Source organism: Nelumbo nucifera, chromosome 4 (genome assembly GCF_055504915.1).
Source record: "Nelumbo nucifera cultivar China Antique chromosome 4, China Antique-T2T, whole genome shotgun sequence".
Lineage (NCBI taxonomy): Eukaryota > Viridiplantae > Streptophyta > Magnoliopsida > Proteales > Nelumbonaceae > Nelumbo > Nelumbo nucifera.
The window spans coordinates 19,819,302-19,846,691 of NC_142652.1; the positions used below are offsets into that span (position 1 = coordinate 19,819,302).

The 27,390-nt window shown below is 38.7% G+C and overlaps 1 protein-coding gene across 3 annotated transcripts in view; it reads right to left on the minus strand.

Annotated features, from left to right (window-relative positions):
- Positions 1–567: 567 nt before the first annotated feature.
- Positions 568–27,390, minus strand: part of LOC104597983 (Leucine-rich repeat (LRR) family protein) — a 33,150-nt gene continuing 6,327 nt past the window's right edge. For 2 of the 3 annotated variants that reach the window (XM_010259815.3, XM_010259814.3), the window contains 4 exons: positions 26,200–26,285; positions 10,475–10,561; positions 10,230–10,362; positions 568–917 (listed from right to left, as the gene is read on the minus strand). In XM_010259815.3, the coding sequence (XP_010258117.1) occupies positions 10,252–10,362; positions 10,475–10,561; positions 26,200–26,285 (284 nt within the window). In that variant the 3' untranslated portion in view covers positions 568–917; positions 10,230–10,251. Of the gene's footprint in view, positions 918–10,229; positions 10,363–10,474; positions 10,562–22,108; positions 22,215–26,199; positions 26,286–27,390 lie in introns of all 3 variants that reach the window. The other variant, XR_016085772.1, reaches the window with a different exon arrangement.

The window sequence follows — 27,390 nt, forward strand, 5'->3', positions numbered from 1 at the left end:
AGTATTAATTGCTTAGAAGTTGTAAACAAAATGCAAATCCGATAGAACTTTTTTTTTTTTGCTATTTTCACTTTTCAGTAAACGTCCATTAGTTCCCCAACCTGCACAAGCAGCACAGTCATACACCCAGCGACATGTCCCGCTTTCACCCTCTAGTCTCTGTTGCTTGGACAAATATAAACCAAAGGTCCACATACACTGACAAACACCAACGTTTGTTGGTATACTCATCGTAGATTGGGAAATGGATCACATGGCTACTACAGTGGCTCTGCTATCCACTGCTGGTCTACAATCTAGATTAGCCCCATTAGCATCATTTCTTGATATGACAAAAATAGGATAGGATAGCTACTTAGGCAATTAGGCTACAGAACGATCTGAAGTGACGCATTTGGAAAACCTAAGTAGCCAATGCTAGAGAAGCCTAACTGTCCGAAGTGACCAAAAAATCCTAACAGCAAAACTTTTCTTCCTTTTTTTTTTTTCTTATTTTCATTTTTCTTTACTTTGATTGCTAAGAGGATAATATATTAATATTATGATTCCCATGTATAATGCAGAGTTGCAAAAAATGAAGCAGTTATCACTTAAATTATTTGCTTTACAAAAAAATGTTATGTTTATAGATACAACCCAACAGCCTAAAATTGCATTTTTCTGAAGTGTGAAGGATGCACTCCGGGAGATTCATGCCATTTCTCATATACATACCTGTGAACAACAGGCAAATCAAATAACAACCATTTACATTGACAACTGTGTGAATAAAGTCGTTCTAATCAGACTAAAAATAAAAAAATAAAAACACATGGAATCTGAATAATGCAGCTAGTCCCCTGATAGGGAAGCCTGAGAAAAGCTGCCAAAGGACCAACATCATGCCTCACGTTCAAACAGCCTTATCCATCACCTTCCTGTCAAAAGAAAGGAAAGGACAAATTGAACAAACTTCAATGAGAATTTATTGAAGATGATTTAAACCATACCATGCATTTGCTACACATGCTAAAATGTCCAGTGCCACTTCAATGAGAATTTATTAGATCCATGTACTAACATGAAAAGAATGCAGCATCTCAGAAGATCACAAGTCCAATATGGTCAGCTTCACAGATTCAATATTGCACTTCCTAACCAGCAATATGGAGTTGAAGTTGACAAACAAGAAAGCACAAAAGCAAGTGCTACAGATTTATACTTTGAGAAAGAGGACTAATTTCTGTGATCTCTCAAATCAGGAGTGCTTGAACTAACAATATTTTGTACCATATCACGTTTTCACATATTGCATTTGTTTGAAGGACACTTTGTGCAAAGTCTACTTAAATATTCAATAAACTAGTAGTCTTAAATATAATTAGTATTTGATGAGGAAGAAGGGTTGATAAAGACCTGGACTTTCCCACATTATCATTGATGCACCTCCTCACTTACTATGTAATAGCATCAACTAATCAATCAATGGATGCACAGGCTGAGCCTTCTTTTAATCAGTAAAACAGTCAAAGAGACAATTGCAAAATTAAATGAAAAAGAGAGATATACCCTCTTCATCTTTGTTTAAAGATAGGTGAGGGAAACACAGTGACAACCACTGACAGCAAAAGCTGAATCTTGACATAACAGACTTTCAAGAGCAGATCAATTGGCCATATCTAAGCACTGGATATGTGGATATTTCTCCTGATTGTTAACTTTGATTTTATTTAGTCATGCTATCATTGCTCTGGAGGTATCCTATCAACCAAAAGGTCTGAATTGGTAAGAAGAGTCACCTTGATTTGTGGCATCAGTACTGAATGAAGTGTTCAGACTGATATATCCAGCATATCATGGCATGGGGACACTACCATAAATCATTATTAGATTACATAATTAAACTAGGAATATTTGTGAAAATATAAAATAAGAAAAACTCAGAATATGAGCATATCAGCATGGAACCCTGTCTAATAGTTCAAATTGTGTATGTTTTTGTATTGACTCCACTTAGAGCATATCAGCATGCTCAAGTATTGTACAAAGCACCAACATGAGGTTCAAGTGTCAAAAAAGCTAGGCCAACTAATTTTGAGGTATCCTAATTATACATCCCTCAAACAGCAGTGGCAACACAAGGCACATGTTCCAAGGAAAAATGAAAGACTAACTTGGTTTCAACTGGACAGACTCAAGATATTGGTGGGTTAAATTATCTCTGTCTGTATTTTAAGATGGAAGCCACTTTAAAGCAATATATATCTGATATAATATGGTCTGAATATAGGTCCTGCCATGTATGCATGTTTCTATAGGATCTGATCCATAATCTGGCCTAGATGTGCAAATGGGACTGAATCTGGATTCACCCTTGAAGAGTGAACCAAGATCACCAAAATCCATAAGCATATTCCCCATTTGGATGTGAGCCTAGATTTCTCTGGATCCACTCCAGATTTTTCATGCTCTCGTCTCTCGTCTACAACTTATGAAACACATGTGTTTATACATCTGTTAACCTTTTATGGCATAAGCACCAACTTGCCTTGTAGGCCAAGATGCATAAGCATCACCCAGCTACTTTAGCTTCACAATTTAGCCCTAGTGAACTATTTTAAAATGGAAGCTCACCCTAGAATTTCCACCTTGTGCTTTAGCTTCACATTTGCCCACATCAATACATATTTCCCATAATGTTCTTCACCTTATTAAGTCTTCTTGTAATACAACTGTTCATTTTGTCATCCATATTCTTCTATCAATAGACTTGGTTTATTCTTGTCTAGAATACCTTAACAAGTTAAGACTAATAATTCAGAGTTTTAGCAGGATAGTGACAAACACTTGGAAGAAAAAAAAAATCTTGGACGAAATCTCCAACTTCCAGTTCAGGGATATGCAGTAAGGTTTTTGAAATATAATAACTCCCTCAACCATCCGTTCCAATCTAAAGCACCAGTGACTCCTGATAGGATATCTGATTTGGATATTCAGGAAATGTCATAGGAAGATCAGTTTTCAGAGGTATGGGATAAGGTTTTTTAACAATTTTTTTATTATATATTGAAGCCTATAGTGGTTGTTATTAGATTCTCTCTATTTGTGTGTATTCTACATTTTCTTCCTTCTGCCTGTCTGCTATTATATGGTGGCTGCATGCGGACCATTATAAATTGAGCTTTTCTCTTTGTAGGAAAATGTTTTCCATACAGTTCCTCCTAGTGCAGTGGAAAACTACAGAAAATTTGTTGAATCTTATTAGGCTCAATATGAGGTATGCTTGCCAATATATTCTCTACATATATTTTCTATTTATTGGAAAAGTAACTTTTTTTCTACATGTTTTTTCTTCACAAAAATATATTGGCTATAGAAGCTGAAAAGAAAGAGAAGAAAATTCACACACATACACAAAGCATTCATTCAACTATAGGAATATTGAGATGGAAGGCAATCTCAGAATGATAGTAGACTGGTTTCAAATTGATAGCTAAAGCACATGTCATTACAGATTCATAATAAGGGAGGTGAAGCAATTGGCTATGCAAGTAAGAATGGCATATATCTGAGTGCAGATATCAACAAGTAGGCTTTGCTGATGCATTGAGTTGACAAGGAGTGCAGAGAAAGCAATTTTTTTTGGTAACTTCTCTTTCTGTGATTGTTTCTAAATATGTAAATGAAGAAACATATAATTCATCAAAAAAAAAATGAACATATAATGAGTTAGGTAGTGGGGCTGGTTCAAATGTTCTTTTTAGGGGTTCTGGGAACACATTTGACAAGTGTTCCTTTGAGGATAGTTTCAGTTGTTGAAAGCATTGTTCCACAAACAATTGGTTGGTTCACAAGATGAATAGCATGTGTTTTTGGGAATTATATGCTTAATGACTTTGTAAGATGGGTCTGTTCTCATACATTTAAAATTGGTATTTCTTTTATTTGTATGCTATATATATATATGTATATATATCTTTCATATATTAGTTGGTTCATTCCAGCAAAGATCAGGATTCGAATCCCGCTATCACAACTTTTATTATTCTTCTTCCTTATAGTTTGTAGAGAACACTGATGTGGGCCCCACAGCTATGGTCCCACTGTGTTCGTAGGGTAGAATGTGTTCTAGTCATCCTAGGGTTATCTGGTGGTCAGTCGGTTATTTCAGTTGTTATTTATTTCAGTTTTATTTTGTTCTATTTGTTCTGTAAATACTAAGGGCAGATCTGTCCTTTCCATGTAATGAGCATAACCTATAAATACTAAATAGAAGTGGCGGCGGCAGAACATTCAGAGCAAGGTTAGGGTTCAAGGCTGATAGCAGTCTTGAACTTCTACTTGGTATCAGAGCAAGGTTAGGGTTTCTCATGTGAGTCTAGTCCAACCGACCACATGAGAACCATCTAGGGCTGGAAGCTGAGAAAGTAGAGTTCGTTGACTGATTCTTGGAGATCGCCAGAGGGTTTAGCAGCTGTTGAAGACTTGCCACGGTTGCAAAGTGTTGGTGATTAGGAAGAATCAGAGAAGGCTAGGGTTCGGGTAACCTTGGAAGGCAGCAAACAGCATTCTCTTGTAAGTTATTTTATTTTCTAAGAGAAGTACCATCAGAGAAGTTAGGTTGGACCTATCTAGAAAGGGCGGCCGAACCATTCTAGGGTTTTCTTCTTTCTATTCTCTAGGGCTTGGTATTGATCTTGCGGCAAACCCTACTAATCTTGCTGCAAACCCTATTGCTGGGCCAAGCCTTGTGATCTACCTGTGAAGCTCTTCTTAAGTTTTTTTTCTCAGCATTGATCAGTTTTAGGGTTTCATATTAACCCTACTACAAGTCTTATATGTACGGTACTGCTTGGAATGTGCGGCTGAGAATTTTTTTTAAGGACTGATTAAAACCCTAATTCTGGTTCAGCATATCAGAGCTTTTAAGGGGTGAAAACTGTACGGACTGTTGCTGTTGTGTTTGCTAATTGGTTTCCGATCAGACTTATACTGGTTTCATGCACATATATCGTGAATACAGATTAGTTCTATACTGATTTTTTGATTGTGATTGATAGTCCAAGTGCTGTTCTTCGACTGTAGTAACCCTAATTTTTGATACTACTGGTTCTTGAACGAAATGGAGTTTAAAAATCAGGCAGAAGGCAATTTTGGGAACAGCAGTTCTGGTAGTGTTTCTGAGACAGGTTTTCAGATTGCAACCCTAAGATTTGATGGATCAAACTATTTGGAATGGGCCCAATCAGCCATGATGGCTATTGGGAGAAGGGGTAAATTAGGGTATCTCTTGGGAGATGTGAAAGAACCTTCCAAGGGAGACCCCATGTATACCAAGTGGGTCCAAGCAAACTACTTGGTTATGACATGGCTGTGTAATTCTATGCAGCCTCATATCAGCCGAAATTACCTGTGGGCAAAGACACCCAAGGAGATATGGGATGTTATGAAAGAAACTTATTCCCAACCCCTTAATGTTGCCAGAGCTTATGAATTGAAATGTAAAGTGAACACTCTTAAACAAGGAGAGAAATCGGTTTTGGTCTACTTCTCTACCTTGAAGTCCCTGTGGCATGAGATTGATCACTTAGAGACTCTTGAATGGGAGAGTCCCAAAGATGCACAGACCCATAGAAAGCAAGTCGAGAAAAACAGGGTGTTTTGAGTTTCTGGCAGGTCTGAATTCAGAGTATGATATTGTGCGGCAACAGATATTGACCAGAGATAGTGTGACTCTCTCCCAGGCATACTCCTTAGTGCATAGTGAAGAGACCAGGAGGAAAGTCATGACGCAACCTCAGCCTCTTACACCAGCCCTTGTAGCTGTTAAACCCAAATCAGGAGGTGATTCAGAAAGGGACAGGAAGAAGGAAGATAAAAGAGATGTGGTATGTGAGCATTGTAAGAAACCCAAACACACAAAAGAAACATGTTGGAAACTGCATCCTCATTTGGTCCCGACAAAGTTGAGAAGCAAGAAGGGTAATGCTTATGTGGCCGTGAACACTGATTCAGCATCCTCGTCTGGCACAAGAGGCACACCTTTAGAGACCTTAGCTGCAGTTCGGGCTGCTTTAATACAGTTGGAAAAGGAAGTTGGGAACTCAGCTCAGCCACCGCAGTCACCATCAGCCCCTGCCACATCTGCTTTCGCACATTCAAGTACTCAAGCCTCAGCCTACCATGCCTCAGCTCTAGGTACTACTGAACCCCGTTGGGTAATAGATTCAGGTGCATCCGACCATATGACTAGCTTGCCTTCATTGTTTACCACTTATCATTTGTCTTCTGGTAGGGATAAAGTATCTATTGTTGATGGTTCTCTTGTCCCCATTTCTGGCAAGGGTGACATCAAGCTATCGGATACTATCTCCTTGTCCTCTGTCTTGCATGTTCCTAAGCTTGATACTAACCTTCTTTCAGTCAGTAGTATTACCAAACATATGAACTACTCAGTAACTTTCTTCCCTGACCGATGTGTTTTTCAGGACTTGGAGACGAAGAAGGTGATTGGGACTGGCCGTGAGACGAATGGGATCTATCTGCTCGGGGAGAGTTCTCGTCGGGAAGAGTCAGTGGATAAGAAGTCACTTGTTTCTCAGATTGTGAGTCCGGTTATGCTTTGGCATAACCGATTGGGTCATTTGTCTTTCCGGTCCTTAAAGAGTTTGTTTCCTACTTTGTTTGAGTCTGTTGAGTTGTCCCAGTTGAAATGTGAAAGTTGTGAGTTTGCTAAGCATTGTAGAAAATCTTATTCATTGAGTAATAAAAGGAGTAATAGTTCTTTTGATATTGTGCATACTGATGTTTGGGGGCCATATCACATCCCTTCTATGGGTGGGTATAGGTATTTTTTGTTATTTGTTGATGACCATACTCGGTTTTCTTGGGTTTATCTTATGCATTCACGAGATGAGGTTCCCGCCCTGACCCAAAACTTCCACCAAATGATCCTAACCCAGTTTGATGCCAAGATCAAAGTTCTTAGATCTGATAATGCAAAGGAATACTTTGCTAAGCCATTGGCATCTTACCTTCTTAATCATGGGGTTATCCACCAGAGCACTTTCCCTCATACACCTCAGCAGAATGGGGTTGCAGAAAGGAAGAATAGGCACATCTTGGAGGTGGCTAGAAGTATTATGTTTACCTCCAATGTCCCTATCCGCTTCTGGGGTGATGCTATCCTCACGGCAGTATATCTTATTAATAGGGTTCCTTCTCGGGTTCTTGATATGAAATCTCCTTTTTCCCTTCTATACCCAAATGAGGAGTTGTTTACTGTTCCCCTTAAAACATTTGGTTATACTTGTTTTGTTCAGCTTCTCGGACCCCATCACTCCAAGTTCGAACCAAGGGCCTCCAAATGCATCTTTCTTGGTTATGCACAAACTCAAAAGGGTTATTGCTGCTATGATCCTGTCTCAGGGAAGAAGTTTGTCTCTATGGATGTCACTTTCTTTGAGGAGACACCCTATTATTCTCGGGTTTCTCCTCAGGGGGAGAGCAATGAGAGTGGGGATTTGGGTCCTTTTCTTCAGGGGGAGCGCAGTGAGGGTAGGGTTAATACTTTTGGGGCCGTTCCCTTACCTATTCCACTGGGTGATGAGGGCTGCAATAGTAAGGGTGGTTAGAGGGATTAGGAGTTGAGAGTCTATCACAGGCGATGCAGGCAGGTTGATCCCGGTCATTAGCAGTCTAGGCCAGCTCCAACCTCTTATGCGGCTCCAAGTCCAGGTATTACAGTCCCAAGGCCCACAGAGACTCCTTCCACTGTTGCCACTTCACCTCCTGCAGACGACCTTGACCTTCCCATTGTCGTCCGTAAAGGGAAACGACATTGCACCACATCTACAGCCCACTCCATTTCCCAGTTTTTATCCTATGATCGCCTATCTCCCTCCTACAGGTCCTATCTTACTTCCGTTGCCAATATCCCTATTCCAAGAACAGTGCAAGAAGCCCTATCAATCCCAGAGTGAAAAGGTGCAATGCAAGTTGAAATGAATGCCCTGTTGAAAAATAATACATGGAAACTAGTTGATCTGCCCAAAGGAAAGAAACCAGTTGGATGCAGATGGGTATTTACTGTGAAGCACAATGTGGGTGGCTCCATTGAGAGGTACAAAGCTCGGCTAGTTGCAAAAGGGTTCACCCAGACTTATGGTATAGATTACTTGGAGACCTTTGCCCCGGTAGCCAAGATGACCACCATTCGAGTTCTATTATCTCTTGCAGCAAGCCACACTTGGCCTTTGTACCAAATGGACGTTAAAAATGCTTTTCTGAATGGAGACCTGCAGGAAGAGGTTTACATGCGGTTGTCTCCTGGATTCTATGATACAAAGATAGGTAAGAAGGTCTGCCGGCTCAATAAGGCATTGTATGGTTTGAAGCAGTCACCTAGAGCTTGGTTTGATAGATTCAGACTAGCCCTTGGGAAGTTCGGTTATGTACAAGCCCAGTCAGATCATACATTGTTCATCAAGAGGGTGGAGTCCTCTCTGACACTACTTGCAGTATATGTTGATGATATTGTGGTGACAGAAAATGATAGCCATGAGATTGAGTCCCTCAAACAGCTCCTTCATCAAGAGTTTGAGGTGAAAGATCTTGGTGCACTATGGTATTTTTTGGGTATTGAGGTTGCTAGATATAAACAAGGGATCTTTGTCTCTTAGAGGAAATATGTTCTAGATCTGTTGGCGAAAACTGGAAAGTTAGGTGTCAAGCCTGCGGATACACCCATTGAACAGAACCACAGGATTAGTGCAGAGAGTGGGGAGCCTCTTGAAGAAAAAGTTATGTTCCAGCGATTAGTGGGAAAGCTCCTATATCTCTGCCTCACTCGGCCAGATATCAGTTATACAGTTAGTGTTGTCAGCCAGTACATGCATTCTCCTAGAACCACGCATCTTCTTGCAGCAGAAAGAATATTAGCATACTTGAAGAGATGCCCGGGTAGAGGTATACTGTTCAAGAACAATGACCACATGAAGGTGGAGGTCTATACGGATGCCGATTGGGCTGGGAGTGTTGATGACAGAAGGTCTACCTCTGGATATTGTGCCCTTGTGGGAAGTAACCTTGTCTCTTGGAGGAATAAAAAACAAAGTGTTGTCTCCCGATCTAGTGCTGAAGCTGAATACAGGTCAATGGTTAACAGAGTGGCTGAAATTCTATGGCTGAGATCACTACTTGAGGTGTTGGGTATTGAGTATGAGAAGCCCCTGATGATGTATTGTGATAATCAAGCGGCTATTAATATAGCACACAATCCGGTGCAGCATGACAGAACTAAACATATTGAAGTTGATCGGCATTTTGTACGAGAGAGCGTCTCATCACAAGAAGTGTGTCTCCCGTACATCACATCCAACATGCAGCTAGTAGATAGCCTCACCAAAGTTGTACCGAGGAAGAAGCTAGAGGCGGATCTATCCAAGTTGGGAATGATAAACATTTATTCCCAACTTGAGGGGGAGTGTAGAGAACACTGATGTGGGCCCCACAGCTATGGTCCCACTGTGTTTGTAGGGTAGAATGTGTTCTAGTCATCCTAGGGTTAGCTGGTGGTCAGTCGGTTATTTCAGTTGTTATTTATTTCAGTTTTATTTTGTTCTATTTGTTATGTAAATACTAAGGGCAGATCTGTCCTTTCCATGTAATGAGCATAACCTATAAATACTAAATAGAAGTGGCGGCGGCAGAACATTCAGATTCGGTCCCTCCTTTCAACCCTTTGTGTTCTACAGTTCTCTCTTCTCTTTCTCTTCTCTTCTCTACATTTTCCTTCTATTTTCGAACCTGAAATCTATTAGGGTTCAAGGCTGATAGCAGTCTTGAACTTCTACTTAGTTCACTGTCCCATTTACTCGGTATTACTTGCCCGTGCTGAACATGGGTGTCCCTCGCTAGTACATGTATTACATAACAAACAATTGAAATAAAAAAATGATGACAACTTATGTTTCCTCTAACTAATAAAACTTGTCACATGTGTCAAACAAGTGAAAATGGAGCACTCGCGATATATACTTGTATAAGTAAATAGGAACATGGAAAAATTGGCCATAGCAAATACTAAAACTTGAAAATCAACCCAGTATCAAGATATTCCTAGTCCTGGCCACCCCTGGCCTTCATTAAGACCAAGTCAGGCTTTCAATATCCAATAGAAGGACTACCATCACTTATAAAATACATTCCTGCTTTGAAAATTGAAACACCTCTGTAGGTGTAGAACTTACAGAGAATATTAGAGCATTTCTTTCACAAATCAACACCCTCATCAAGGCCCTTTGAACTGATCATCACATTTGAATCAATCTGCTTATCAAACTTCTTTTTTCTCCGTGCTTCAAACTCCCGGAAACCTTCCATCTTCACAAGAGTCAATACAAGATACTTATCATGAGAAATATGTAAGACCCTGATAATAGTGCTAAAGACTCAAGAGATGTTTCAAGCAATTCAACAGGGAAATGCCACTTGCCTGTTGGAACTGGTCCATTGAAATGGGATTATCATGTAGAGAGATATTCTGCAAAGCTTTGCAATCCTTCAATAAATTGTGAGGTATCTATCCAAAGAGACACTGAACTATTAAATTACAGCTTATGGTAGCAACATAATATGGTATATATGGAAAACATTGTTTTTACCAAAAAAATATGGAAGACATGTTCATCCACAAAAGCATAAGGTATGGAATAATACATTAAAAGTATAGATAACTTAACTATGAAACTTTGCAGCAATTTGTGTAACATGGAAACTCAAGACATAATCACTTATTTGACAAATCATAATTTTTAATGATTTGAACCATATTAATATCATCATCATTATCATCATCATCCATGCCTTATCCCAACTAATGGGGTCGGGTACATGAATCCTGTTTCACCAATCCATTCTATTTAAAGCCATATCCACTGTTAAAGTATTAGTGCTTAAATCATTTCTTACTACTTCTACCCATGTCCTTTTTGGTCTGCCCCAAGCTCTTCTAGCCCCTTCAATGTGCAACAAATCACTTCTTACTAGCACAGTTGGTGGTCTTCTATGCACATGCCCAAACAACCTTAGTCTATTCTCTCCCATTTTATCACCTATTGGAGCTACTCCTAGGTTCCTACAGATAACTCCGTTCCTAAGCTTATCCTTTGTAGTTTTTGCACTCATCCATCTTAGAATTCGCATTTCTGCCATATTCATTTTCTGGACATGTTTCTTGTCTGCCCAACACTTTGCTCCATACAACATAGCTGGCCTCACAATTGTTTTATAGAATTTTCCTTTTAGCCAAAGTGGTATTTGCCTATTACATAAAAATCTAGATGCACCCCTCCATTTTGCCCATCCTGCTCTAATTCTTTGGGTAACATCCTCCTCTCTCCCTTAATCCCTTGTTATGAATTACTGAACCAAGGTACTGGAAATGGTCAAATTGAGTTTTCTCTTGGTCTCCAATTCTAAGTGTACCTTTATTTAGACTCCTATTATTACTAAATTTACAAGTCATATACTCTGTTTTAGTCCTATTTATTTTAAAACCTCTTGTTTCTAAGGCATATTTGAAATATATTAATATATTGCTTGAAAAAATCAAAGGTCAAACAGAAAAAGATAATGAGTAAGGGTGCAAGGAATATAAGACTTAAAAGGGTAAAGAGAAACGTTTTTGACCAATCTGCAGATATGATGATTAGTTCAAGATATTCCTATCTGAGAACTTCCTTGGGTCATGTAGCATTTCCCTTAACTAGCCTTCCCACCAGAAGAGGGGACACTAGAGGATCATCATCACCAACATCCACATTTACCCCAACTATATTGAACCACCTATATGAAAACCATACAACCTCCCAGTCTACCCACATTTTTTCCCTTGTCCTTTTAGACCCTTCAATTTGCACCAACTTGATTGTTTTACAAGTAACATAAAAAATTTTACAAGTCTTCATCACATATAACTAAATTCTTTTAACTTGATTGTTGCTTCATTCTATTATTCTTTGAATGCATCCATTAATTTCACCCTTCATAACATCACTCATATATCTAAATTCCTCAACTCAGCAATCATCATATTGTCTATTAATTGTCTAATATCAGTCTTTGCGAAGCAAGATTAGTCTTACAGGTCAATAGTTCCTTATGAATTTCATATTTAGCTTATTTAGAATCAGTGTTTTAAAAGGTGTGGGAGGCATATGCCTAGAGGCATGCCTCCAGGCGAGGTGCCCCCAAGACAACTTAAGGCATATCCCAGAGGCATTGATATCTCTGAGGCGTACACCTCAGGTGCAAGAGGCATGCACCTCAAATTCCTTTTTCTTGAGGTATCTTAGAGGCATACACCTCATGTGCCTCACACACACCTCATACAAAAATATAGGAAAAAAAGAAAGGAAAAAGAAAAGAAAGGAAAGGAAAAAATGGAAGGGAAAGAAAAAGAAAGAGAAGAAAAAAACAGAAAAAGAAAAGAAAAGAAAAGAAAAGGGAACAGAAGGGAAGGAAAAAGAAGGGGAAAGAAAGTTTGAGCCCCGAGGCCCCCAACCCCTTTTCAATGCAGCCCAAGGAGGATCCCTTTTTTCTTTGACAGGACCCCATCCCCATCCCCCCTTTCAGCTAGTATTATGCATATTTGCTCTTCTTAATATAAAAGATTTCTATTAAAAAAAAAGAACAAAGAGATCCTCCTTCCCCTCTTCCTTTCTCCTCATCCCCCTCCTCTTAAGGAGGCTTACGCCTCTTACGGTCTGAACTACTCCTCACGCCTCCAAGTAGTGGAATGCCTCATGTCACGCCTCCGCATTTTAAAACATTGATTAGAATGTGAGGACTGCAGAGCAGTTCAGAAGCATCCTCCTCTATCCACCCTCTCCCCCCCCCCTCTTTATCATGGATAAGACAAATAACACAAATAGTTGTAAATTGGGTGTTCTAGCATCAGTCTTAGTCTTAACTGATGTTACATCCCCAGGCAATGTATTAATGTCTTTACAATGGTGTCTCATGTGGCAAGATTATCGGCGAGATGGCAATTTGCATTGTAGAGTCGGATACCCATCCTAGGGGCAGTGAAGCTGAATTTTGAATGGCTGCTCCTTGGGAAACTTGGGACCATCCGATGGAGGAGGAGATCCTTCAGATGGCTCAAAGGGAGATCTGAGAGACCCTGGTATTTCGGACATTTACGCAGAGAAAGAAGAAAGAGCTCTGACATCCAGGGTAAGAATCGAACTTAAATGGGTCTAGATGTCAGCAAATCCTTTTCTTTTTTTGGATAGTTTAGCTAGATAAGGAGCAGAGGGCTAAGTTGTACAGAGTACAGTAACCTCCATAGAGTTTCTTACTTTTTCTTATGTACCACTTTTTGGTCTGCCTTCAATTATGAGAATCTCTGATTTGACCTTGTCCCACCCTCTTGGGTAGGCTTGAAAAAAGTTTCTTTTGTCAATCCAAAAAACAAATGCAATGGGTATGCACTGTCTTTTGGAGCATGTATTGGAAATTAAATTTTTAGAATACCACTCTGTTCACAGCTCATGAAACTACTTTACTGACAAATTATATTACTTAATAAAGAAAGAAAAACAAAATATATATAAGGAGGGGAACTGAAGAGAGAGAGAGAGAGAGAGAGAGAGAGTTCTTTAACAGGACAATTCAACAGTTATCAACTTTTTCAGCAGTTCCTGGGGAAACGACAGTTCAAGTGCTTGCTGAATCATAGAGATGTGAGAACTTTCCAGTCCAAATGGTCTAACATCTAATCCAGTCTAGTCAATTTTTAAAAGTGTTAGCGACTCTTAAAACCAGCATGGCATGCCTAACATACAAGGATGGATAATAATCAAATCAAAGTGAGCAAGTAGAGAAGCACAATGAAATAAAGCAAATCCTTAATGTTTCTATTCATGGTTCAAACTTCAAAGTATCAAAATAAATTGCAAAAGCAGATAGTGGGAAGAAAAAAGTATTTACTTGGACCAAATTGCCCTTGGTTTAAAAGCCCGCCATTCTTCTCACTTTTCCTCATCCCTCTCTTCTCACTATTTCCTACACCTTTCTCCCCCAATCTCCAATCTATCTCTCCCATAAGCAAACTTACTTCATGCCTCTATTGGCATCTCAATCTAAAAGAACGAAAGCAAAAGGGGAGTCTGTGCCATTTTTCCATGCCTTTGTTGGTTCTTAGCTCGCCTCTGTATGCTCGAAGGACCATTTTCTTTGAAATAACATGTTCCGCTGTTGAGGGCATTCTCTCTTTCTATTTGTGCGCTTGTTGGTTCTAACCTCTTAATGGAATATAAATCCCATACCACCTTGTATTGACAGAGGTCCCATCTAACATGAATCCATTGGTAAAGACAAAGTATTCATTGCTGATGGATTCCTTGTTCCTAATTCTGGCAAAGGAGACATCAAGTTGTCTGATGCAATTTCCCTATCCTTCGTCCTGCATGTTCCTAAGCTTAATACTAACTTGCTCTCAGTTAGTAGTATTACAAAAAAGCAGAATTGTTCAATAACATTTTTTCCTGATCAATGTATTTTTCAGGATCTGGAACAAGGAAGGTGATTGGGACTGGCCGTGAGACAAATGGAATCTACCTACTTGGAGGAAGTGCTCATAAGGAGGATAGTGAAACTAAGAAATCCTTTGTTTCTCAGTCTGTTGATCAGGTGATGCTTTGGCATAATAGGATGGGCCATTTATCTTTTCAGGCTTTGAAAAGTTTGTTTCCTAGTATATTTGAATCTGTTCAGGTGACAAGTTTGAAATGTGAAAGTTGTGAACTTGCAAAACATTGTAGGACTACCTATCCATTAAGTAATAACAGAAGCAATATTCCTTTTGAAATTGTGCATATTGATGTTTGGGGACCCATCATACCACTGCCATGGGGGGATACAGATATTTCCTATTATTTGTTAATGATTATACTCGGTTCTCTTGGGTTTATCTTATGCGTTCTCGAGATGAGGTTCCAGCATTAATCCGGATCTTTCGTCAAATGATTTTAAACCAATTTGGGATCAAAATTAAAATTTTTAGATCCGACAATGCAAAAGAATATTTTTCAAACCCATTAGCCTCCTACATGCTTGATCATGGGATATCCATCAGAGTACCTGCCCACATACACCACAGCAGAATGGGGTTGCTGAAAGAAAGAATAGACACATATTGGAGGTAGCCAGAGGTATTATGTTTACCTCGAATGTGCCTGTACGTTTCTGAGGGGATGTCATTCTTACAGCAGTTTATCTTATCAATCGAATTCCCTCACGAGTTCTTGACATGAAAACCCCATTCAACCTTTTATACCGTGATAAAGAATTGTTTACCATTCCCCTCAAAACCTTTGGGTGCACTTGCTTCGTTCAAATCCTTGGCCCTCATCGTTCCAAATTTGATCCTAAGGCCTCCAAATGCATTTTCCTTGGTTATGCCCAAACTCAAAAGGGATATTGTTGTTATGAACCGACTTCTGGAAAAAGATTTGTCTCAATGGATGTCACCTTCTTTGAGGATAAACCATATTATCCAAGGGTTTCTCCTCAAGGGGAGAATAGTGAAGCCGGGAGTAGCTCATCGGAAGTTCCTTTTCCAATCCCATTAAGTGAAGAAGGATGTAATGGGGAAGGATGTCAAAGGTGCAAGGATGTGAGAGTCTATCACAGACGATGGAAACAGGTCGATTTTGGACATCAACAGTACAGGCCAGTTCCAGTCCCCTTTGCAGATCCAGATCCCGGTACCACAGTAGCCCTAGTTCCTTCTGCAGATTCAGATCCAGGTACCACAGTAGCCCCAGTTCCTTCTGCAGATCCAGATCCAGGTACCACAAATACTACAGATGAGAGACATCCAACCATGGAGCCTTCACCTTCATTCAGTGACCTTGATCTCCCCATAGCAGTTCATAAAGGCAAACGTTGTTGCACCACAACTCACTACATTTCTCAGTTCCTATCCTATGATCATTTGTCTCCCTCCTACAAGTCATTTCTTGCATCCATTGCTGAAATTCCCATTCCCAAAACAATACAGGAAGCATTGGAAGTACCAGAGTGGAAAGATGCGATAAAAGTAGAAATGGATGCCCTCATCAGAAACAATAACTGGGAGATAGTTGATCAACCTAAAGGAAAGAAACCGGTTGGATGTAGATGGGTATTCACTATGAAACATAATGTTGATGGTTCTATTGAAAGGTATAAGGCTCGATTAGTTGCAAAAGGATTTACTCAGACATATGGTATTGACTACTTAGAAACTTTTGCGCCAGTAGCAAAGATGACCACTATCAGAGTACTATTATCTCTTGCAGCTAGTTACCCTTGACCATTGAATCAGATGGATGTTAAAAATGCCTTTCTCAATGGACACTTGCAAGAAGAAGTTTACATGCAGTTGCCTCCAAGATTTTATGGTACGGAGACAGGAAAGGTTTGTTGGTTGAACAAAGCTCTATATGGACTAAAACAGTCCCCTAGAGCATGGTTTGACAGATTCAGACGAGCCCTTGATAGGTTCGGATATGTGCAGGCTCAGTCAAACCACACCTTGTTTATCAAGAGAGTGGGTTCCTCCATAACCTTGTTTGTCGTGTATGTGGACAACATTGTAGTAACCGGGAGTGATACTAGTGAGATTGAGTCTCTTAAGCAACTCCTTCATCAAGAGTTTGAGGTAAAAAATCCGGGGGAACTACGATACTTCTTGGGCATTGAGGTAGCTAAATCCAAGTATGGGATTTTTGTTTCTCAATGAAAGTATGTTCTTGATCTACTAGAAGAAACAAGAAAGTTGGGAGTTAAGCCTGCCGACAGACCTATTGAACAGAACCACAGGATTAGTGCAGAGGGTGGAGAGCCTATTGAAGATAAAGCTATGTTTCAACAGTTAGTTGGAAAACTTCTCTATCTTTGCCTCACATGACCTGACATCAATTATGTAGTCAATGTAGTTAGTCAGTATATGCACTCTCCTAGAACTACTCATCTCCTTGTGGTTGAAAGGATATTAGCATATTTGAAGAGGTCCCTAGGCAGAGGCATTTTGTTCAAGAAAAATGACCACATGAAGATAGAAGTCTACACAGATGCTGATTGGGCCGGTTGTGTTGATGACCGAAGATCTACCTCTGGATATTGTGCCTTTGTAGGAGGTAATCTGGTCTCTTGGAAGAGTAAGAAACAAAGTGTTGTTTCTCGTTCAAGTGCTGAAGTTGAATATAGGTCCATGGCAAATGGTGTGGCTGAGATTCTATAGTTGAGATCATTATTTGAGGAATTGGGTATTGTTTATGAGAAACCCCTAATGTTGTACTGTGATAATCAGGCTGCCATAATATAGCCCATAATTCAGTACAGCACGACAAAACTAAGCATATCGAAGTGGACCGGCATTTTATCAGAGAAAGGGTTACATCTCAAGAAGTATGCCTTCCCAACATCACCTCTGACATGCATCTTGCAGACCTACTCATCTAGGCTGTTTCAAGAAAGAAGTTAGAAGAAGATCTATGCAAGTTGGGAATGACAAATATCTACTACCCAACTTGAGGGGGAGTGTAGGAAATTGTGGACCCCACATTAAGTGTATTTGTGTGACGCCTAGAGATGTACTTAGATTTAAACTGACTAGGATCAGCTTTCTTAGTAGGATTAGTTTTATTCTTTCTTATCTAGGATTAGTTTTATTTTAATCTTATCTTTTATTGCCAATGAAACATTAAAGTTCTTTTATAATTAGGAAACTATGTATATAAATTAAGGAGTGAGGCAGTTGTTTTAAACACACCAACCACTCTCTTCTTTCTAATACCTCTCCACGAGTTCTCCCTCTTCATCTCTCTTCTTTTTCTTCTCATTTTCACTCTTCCTTTCTTTATTTTCTGTTCAAAACCTAAGAGATATTTGTAGTCTTGTTCGACTACTTTGTTCAACTGCATTATTTACATTTCAGTAGTTAATCTGTCATTGAGGTTCCGATAGCAGTTCTCCAACTTCTTGAATCTCAAGTTGATTATTCTTGTAGCGTCCTTTTCTAAGCTTCTTACTTGTAGCTGGTCCTTCTCTCAGCTACTTGCTTGTAGCTGGTCCTTAGTCTCTAGCTAAAATTTCGGCACACACATTTTGTACAACTGCCATTTTACATTTCAATTATTTACATTTTAGCTGCCTTTATTATGTAGTTACATTGAGTTTATTGTTCATTCTTTCATTTAACTGCAACTCCACAACTCCACTAACAATCCTCAGCAGTTACTTTACCTTATTGTTTCATTTATTTCAGCTGCCATTTACTTTTTTTTTATCAATAACATAATCATATTCATTAAATAAAGTAGAAAGGTATACAACAAAGAAGGGAGAGAGAAACTCTCTTAACTCTCCCGAGAGATGTACAAATTACAAACATGCCCAAGATAAGAGAGTTCTTCCCACCCCTTTTTTTGCCAAAGAATTAGCATCACTTTTCACCCATTGTAGAATAACCTCCATTCCTTGTAGCGGGCCTTCTCTTCTCATGAATATATTCCCACCATCCCCCATCCCCTTCCTTTTGCAACCATCTAATCACCAACTTTGAGTCTTCCTCAATTCAAAGCTTGTGAATATTCAAGTCCTTCACTTTCTAAATTCCTTCCATGACAGCCAGTACTTCAGCTGCCATTTACTTTCAACAGTTACATTTTATTATTGTTCTATCTTTATTTAACTGCTGGCCCCTGAGTCATTGTGATTATATTGTTTATTTGTTTGAAGCTGCAGCTCATACTTTAGCAATGAGTTGATCACCTTGATCATTCATTTGTCTCCACTACTGAATAATCTAAGCCTCTATTCTGCTGCAATTTTTATTAAAGGCTTAACTTCAGATTTTGGGGAAGGTTTCTAACTTGAACTATTCAAAGTTTTAAGCTATACCCAATTCACCCCCCCCCTCTTGGGTAAGGCCATTGATCCCAACATTTGCAATTCCCTGAACCGAAATGGAACCAATACCACTGGTTAACCAATTGACTTGTTTCGGTTTTTGACCTATATTAATAGCCGAACAGAGGAGAAGAGAGGTAGGAGAAGAGAAAAGAGAGATTTGGAGTCTACTACAGTGCTGGCAGCGCCAACTTATATTAATATATATAGGGCAACCATAATTAGAAGGGAAAGGACCCTTATGCCCCTATTTAAGTTATAGCATCAAAAACAAAAGAAAAAAACTGCTTTAATTTGTCCAAACGGACCCTAACTCAGCAGAATACAAACATAATAAATAAAGTTAACATTACAACACTCCCCCTCAAGTTGGGACATGGATGTCAATCATGCCCAACTTGTCACACAAATTATTATGTCGCACGTGTTGAAGGCCCTTGGTAAAGATGTCTGCAAGTTGTTCCTCTGAATTAACATAAGGAGTGCACACTTCTCCCCACTCACAAGTTTTTCTCTAATAAAATGCTTGTCCACTTCAATATGTTTTATTCTATCATGGAGGACTGGGTTAGCAGCAATGTTGATAGCACCCTTGTTGTCACAGTAGAGTGACATAGGTTTGTTAACTGCAAAACCCAACTCTCCTAACAAATTTTTTATCTACATCATTTCAGCAATTCCATGAGACATGGCTCTGTATTCTGCCTCAACACTGAATCTAGCCACCACACTTTGCTTCTTACTTCTCCAGGTGACTAGGTTTCCTCCCACAAAGGTACAATACCCACTGGTAGATTTTTTGTCATCGATTGCCCCTACCCAATCAGCATTTGTATACACCTCCACTTTCAAATGCCCATGTTTCTAGAAATGCAAACCAGCTCCTGGGAACTTCTTGAGGTATCTAAGGATTCTTTCTGTAGCTTCAAAGTGAGTTGTCTTAGGATTACGCATGAACTGACTAAGAACACCCATTGCATAGGCAATATCAGGTCTGGTCATAGACAAATATAAGAGTCTCCCTATAAGTCTCTGGAACTTCTTTACATCTTTCAAACACTCCCCCTAACTGTCTCCTAGCTGATGGTTAGGTTCAATGGGTGAATCAATTGGTTTCACTCCCAACTTGCCTGTATCCTCTAATAGGTCTAGTACATATTTTCTTTGGGAAATAAAGATGCCCCTTTTTGAGTGGGCAACTTCAATTCCAAGAAAATAACGTAAGGGGCCTAGATCTTTCACCTCAAATTGAGTGGCTAGGAATTTCTTCAGCTTCTGTATTTCAGTCTTCCAGTTTCCTGTGATTACTATGTCATCAACATAGACAATTAAAGCTGCAATTTTCCCTTCACCTTTTTTCACAAATAAATTATTGATCTGACTGGCATTGTTTGAATCCCTTTTGTTGCACTGCTAAATGAAACCTACTAAACCAGGCCCAAGGTGATTATTTCAATCCATATAAAGATTTTTTTTAACTTGCACACCTTCTGCTCACTACCTTTGGCACAAAAACCTGGAGGTTGAGTCATGTAAACCTCTTCCTCTAGGTCACCATTCAAGAATGCATTCTTGATATCCAACTGATGAAGTTCAATCAAGGTTAGCTGCCAGTGGGATGAGGATTCTGATTGAATTCATCTTGGCTATTGGAGCAAAGGTCTCTACAGAGTCTACTCCATACACTTGTGTAAACCCTTTGGCCACCAATCTAGCTTTGTATTTTTCTACTGAACCATCAGCTCTATGCTTTACTGTGAATACCCACTTGCAACCCACTGGTTCCTTCCGTTCAGGAAGATTCACTAACTCCCAGGTGCCATTTTTGTGTAAGGCATTAATTTATTCCTCCATTGCATCTGTCCATTCAAGTTTGGATAAAGCTTCTGCCACATTCTTAGGAACAGAGACACTATCAATAGAGGAAAGGAAGGCATGGTATGAAGGTGAAATATGATCATAGGACACAAAGTGAGAGATAGGATGATTAGTAGTACAAGACCTAACACCCTTTCTCTTAGCAATAGGAACATCAAGATCATTAACAACAAGAGGATCAATGTTAAGAGATTCAAGCATATCAATGGGAACAAGTGTACCTGGCTGATGAGGCGGATCTACCTCTGGAGAGTCCGATGATATTGGTTGCATAGTTTCAGGTTCCACGGCTCTTAAACTCTACTGGCTCTTATGGCGGCAAAGAAAGACCCGAAATGGAGAAGGGTCAAGAAGAGGAGGTAGTTGAACTTGAGTGTGTTTCTCCTCAACCCTACTCTCCCCCTGAGGAGAAATCGAGAAAAATGGTTGACTCTCAAAGAATGATACATCCATGGAGACATAGTACTTGCTTGAATTAGGATCATAGCAGCGGTAACCTTTTGAGATAATGGATAACTAAGAAAAACACAAGGAGTGGCACGGGAATCGAGTTTACTGCGAGTAAGATACAAGTCATGAACAAAGCAACGACACCCAAAGACATGCATTGGAATAGGGGACAACGGAGCTGTAGGAAACAAGAGTTGATGTGGGGCCTTATACTCTAGTAATCGAGATGGCATACGGTTGATATATGTAGCGCACGTAACAACATCCATCCAAAAACGTTTCGGAACATTCATATGAAGTAATAAACCACGAGCTACCTCAAGTAGATGACGGTTTTTCCTTTCAGCAACACCGTTTTGTTGAGGTGTCCTGGCACAAGAGCTTCAATGAAGAGATCCACACGAAGCAAAGAACTCTGTGAGATCACTATGGAAGTACTCTTTTGCATTGTCCGACTGAAAAATGTGAATTTCAATTTGAAATTGAGTGAAAACCATTCGTTGAAAGTTTTTCACAATCTTTGGCACTTCATCTCTAGATCGCATAGGATACACTCGCGTATATCTAGAGTAGTCATCGATCAAATTAATGAAATATTTATATCCAGTCTCAGTAGGTAGAGAAATAGGTCCCCAAACATCATAATAGACAATATGAAAAGGAAATTCAGATATTTTATTTCTTAAAGGAAAAGGAATTTCTTCAATGTTTGCTCAATTGGCATGTATGACACTGCAATTTACTAACAAAGACTTAAACAACTCAGGAAACATAAGTTTTAAAGACTCAAACGAAAGGTGACCAAGACGATTATGCCACAAGTAGGCATGACTCTCACTAGAAGAACTTAAAGACTCTGTAGCCACAAGACCAACTTTATTCTCCAACACGTAGAAGCCATCCACCATACTTCCTCTACCAATCGTCTTCCCCGAGGTCAAATCCTGAAATACACATGAAGAAAAAAAGGTCACTGAACAATTAAAGGAATGAGTAATACTACTAATGGAAAGTAAATTGATAGGTAATTTAAGAACATGCAACACATTAGGGAGGGTAAGACTAAGAGGAAGGGAAATGGTTCCTTGACCGGCTATGGTGGAATAAGACCCATCAACCAGTCTCACCTTATCTCTCCCAAATAGGAGGTTCTATGCCTGAATAAATTTGACTTACCAGTCATGTGGTTTGAGGCTCTAGAGTCAATTATCCAAGGGGAATCAGATGTATGAGATGACACATGGAATGCAGTGGCAGTGTCACCTAATGTAGACGCAAAGGAGGTAGAAGGAGTAGGGCCAGAATCCATCTGGCGAAGTGTCCTACCATATAATTCCAAGTGATCACGAAAGGAGTTGATGATCTTTTCCTTGGGGTCAGAACCAGAGTGTCGCTCTTGGGGTACCATGGGACTAGTCTCTTGAGATGCCACATTTGCTAAGTTATATTTCTTCTGACTCCGTTGGGTTGGCTTCTTACTCGGATTAGACTTCTTACTCAATTCCTGAGTCCATTTCAGCTTGTCATGAAGATCCCAACACGTCTCTAGTGTGCCTGGACTTTTGAAAGTGAGTGCACCAAAGTTTGTCTTTGTCATCCACTCTCTTCTGTGAATCTCCCTTTTAAAAGAACCTCCAACATTTGAACTTGTACCCCCTCGAATAGCTAGTGCAATCGGTTCCCCTTCTGTACAATTCATCACACTTCTTCTGCTCTCTTCAAACTAAACTAGGGCATAAACTTCTTGGACTGAAGGTAGGTTCTTACTTCCTAAGATTTGTACCCTCATGGATTCATATGTAGGATTCAGCCCCAAAAGAAAGGCAAATACCCGTTGCTGGGAAACAAGTGATTTGTAGGCCTTTGCATCCTCATCGCACTTCCAATTCACATTTTGATAATGATCCAGTTCCTTCCAAATTGATGTCAAGTCTGAATAGTACACCGAGAGACTCCTCTCCCCTTGCTTGCAAGTGGAGGATTATGCTTATAATTAATATATCTTTGCATAGTGTCTCTGTTTTGAATAGGTAGACTTTGCTTGTTCCCATATTTCACAAGCTGTTTCAATCCACATAAAGGTCTTCCTTACTTGTGGCAGCATGGAAACCAAGAGTCATGGCATCACCATGCTATTTTCTTGGTCCCATCTGTCATGTTCAGCACTACCAATCTTTGGTTCCTTGATTTTACCATTAATATACCTAGTTTTTCCTCTAGCAGTAATATAAAGTTTAATTCCCCTACACCATTCAAGATAGTTCAGTCCATCAAAGGGGATTACAACCATGGGGAAACTCATATCCATCCCCCCACTCATTCCATTTTGACCTCCTGAAATTCCTGAAGTTGCAGAATTCTCAGAGGACATAATTCAAACACCTTTCAGACCTTACACACATCTTATGATCCCTCCTATCGCTAATCTGGACAGAATCCGACCACAAACTAGCCTAGATTGTTCAAAAAAGGCAAGATTTTAGGGTGATCTCAGAGCTGATCTGACCTAGCAGTCACACTCCACCAACTTCCAGACACCCCAAACACATCAACTGCTAGGAGGGGTCATAAACCAGTATGGTTACACCACAAGGGTTAAAAGATCAGGTCATCCACGACCTACAGATCTGAATTCTCAGACATGGGATCACACAATCCATAAAAAAAAGAGGTTCGAACCTCACAGCTTCTCAGAAAACATTCAGCAGTCTGGAGTCATATAGTTTCTTCTTGGTACACAACCAAGGAAAAGGAAAAAAACACTAAAAAAAATCTGTATCAGTCGTAGGTCTGCACTTTTTTTATCTCAGTTGAAGAAGACAGCAGGTTGAAGCTTGTTCAATCTGCTCACAGGCCTAGCAGAACAGCTCTGATACCATATTAACAGCCGAACAGAGGAGAAGAGAGGTAGGAGAAGAGAAGAGAGAGATTTGGAGTCTACTACAGTGCTGGCGGCGCCAGCTTATATTAATATATATAGGGCGACCATAATTAGAAGGGAAAGGACCCTTATGCCCCTACTTAAGTTCCATCATAAAAAACAAAAAAAATGCTTTAATTTGTCCAAACAGACCCTAACTCAGCAGAATAAAACATAATAAATAAAGTTAACATTCCAACAACCTATTCGATTTTTTTATATTTATAATGTATATATTATAAATATATATACATAATGCATATAAATATATAATATAGAATTATAGATAATATATGATATATATTAAAATATATAATATACATAAAAATATATATACTAGTCAGTTCGGTTAACTGTCGATTTTTTCTAGGTTAACCGAAAACTGAACCGGTCCTTCGGTTTTCAAAAATACTGAACCGATCAGTTCGGTTTTCCAGTTTTTTAGTTTTTATGAGCACCCCTAGATTTAATCATAAAGTTGTGAAAACAAACACATACATATCCAAAGAATGGAAAGGAAAACTACTCAGTTTAACCGATGTCTAAATTTCAAATCCTAGATGTTCAATTCCCTTCAGTTCTTAAACACTTCTTGCTATTTAAGTCATGTGCTTTTGAAGGCACATATGCTCTAGGCCTGTCAATGATACACAAAAATCCAAGGCCCTCCGACATCCGATCCGATTATCTTGGATTCGGATGTTACAATCAACATTGGATTAATAATCGAATTCGGATTTGGATTTGACCCCATCCGATCCTATTAAAATCTGAATCCGATTACATTACAATATTTATTTATTTAATATATAATTTGTATATAATTATATTTAAAATTATAAAATATATTTTATATAATATATTAAATATGAATTTATATATATAATAAATTCAGTGTGTTATACTTATATTAATTTATTATATATAAAAGTTGAAAAGTAATTAAATCTTTTATTTTTGGTATTTTAAGAAATTAAAGCGGAGTTGAATTAAATCCGAATCTGGTCCAAGTCCGTTAGGATTTGAATTCAAATCCAATCAAATCAGATTTGAATCCGATTTTGCTGAATCCAATCCGAATCTGATCCAATTACAGCCCTAATATGCTCTCTAAATCTAGAAAAACTACTAGGTTTCATGATTGCCTAAACCTCATACTTTACAAGTTTAACTCCCTCGTAGTTCTTTTTTTTCTGTTTTTTGAACAGTAAAGGAAATTCTATTTAGTTAAATCATGAACATTACAACCAAATGTTGGAAGAACTTCCAACAACTATTATGTAATACAGAATGTGTCAATTACAACTTTTCCCAAAACAATTGCTGCTCATAAACCTAACTCCCTCATAGTTCTTAAAAATTTAAGGCTACTTAGTCATGTTTTTCTAGAATCATTCTCAAGTGTTTATTTGAAAAGAGTTTTAACATTTTATCAGTACTGTAGGTGCACTTCTAATAGTTACTTTTTGAAGGTAAATATATCCTTTAGAGGTTTTAGAAAGGTTAGGTATGATACACTCTCTTGATAGCAAAATTTGGAATGAGAATACAAGACGCTCTATTTTTTTTCTTACCTTTCCTTATTTTAACAAAACAATAAGCTCTCTATTATCATAGACTTGGCAAAGTTATAAAAGAATCAAGTTTTGTGATCACAATTACATTTTCACTTCTTTATTGAACCTCAGTTGAATTAAACATAAGTTCTGCTCAGTGAATAAGTTACATGTGCATACCAACAGGGCAATTAAAGGAAAATCTACGAACATGCAGTCTTACAAAACTCGAGTTTTCACCAATAGCCAATGTTCATTAAGGGCACTGCCTTACATGAAATAGTTCAGAGATTTTTTAGAAAAAAAAGTGCTCTCTATCTATTCAAAAGTTAGCAATCAAGAGATGAGAACAAGTAAATGCATTATATACATATACCTATAAATTTTTTGAAGAAAGGTAAAGTATAATGAATTAATAGCAAATGAAGTTTCACTAGGTTTTGAAGTTCATACCTGATACACATTATTGTTGTCTAAGCAGAGGGACTTTAAGTATACGAGATTGCAAATTGATGACGGAAGATCATCAATTAAATTGCCTGCAAGCACAATTCAGAATCTTGAAGTTGAGGATAAAAAAAGAGGGCAAAAATATTAAAAGTCACAAGCATAACACCTACAGAAAACATCTGAAACCACTTATACCAGCAAGAGTTAATAGAACATTAGTTAAGTTAAAATACAATGATTCCATTGAAGCATTTCTTTTTCAAATACGATATGGTTCAATGAGAAAATGTAGACCAGGATTGGTATTTTAGGGGCTGTTTAGTTCCATAGCCATTTATCAGAAAAACGTTTTGTACGATTTTTCCCTTGAAAATCGGGACAAAATGTTTTTTATTGCTTTATGACAGCTAGGCACCATTAGGAGCCACATAAGCTGAATAGGAAAAAACGCCTACCATTGAACATAAAAAATGATGTTTCCTCCAATGATGGCTCTCACACAACCCAAGAAAAACATTTTCTCAATAAATGAATTAACCAAACAAAATTTCAAACTTCATTGGGAGAAACACCTATGTGGCACTGAGTTGGTGCCAATTATCTGATAAACAGTAATGGAACCAAACACCATCTTAAAAATCTGATCAAACTGAATGATCAACCAGGTGAGGTTGTTAAGAGACATAATTATCAATCCAATCCATTAATTAAACTGTCCTTACATCAAAATCGGACAGAACCATTTGAACCATTTTCCATCTATGAAAATTTGGGAACAGCTCAGGTTTTTTTTCCACCAGTTCAGCACAACAGCTTAAAAGATGAGATGCAAGAAAAAATAAGAAGGTTTTTGTCACTTCTTTGTTTTCTCTCTTATGATCCATTAACTTCCTTTTTGAAGTGTGCATGCCATTTTCTATACAAAGAAGGGTATAGAAGACAAGAACAAGGGTATACAAAGGAAGGTGGAGGGTTTTTCCTTGATATCAAAGGGGAAGAGATGATGCATGAGAGACAAAGACAAGAACAAGTTGGAGGGTTTTTCCTTGAGAAAGATGATAACAAGGTGGTGATCATTTCAAGTGTAAGTGAGAATGCAAGCATGTGCACATGCACGTGTGTGTGTGTGTGTGTGTGTGAGAGAGAGAGAGAGAGAGAGAGAGAGAGAGAGAGAGAACTAGCTTCTAAGAGATC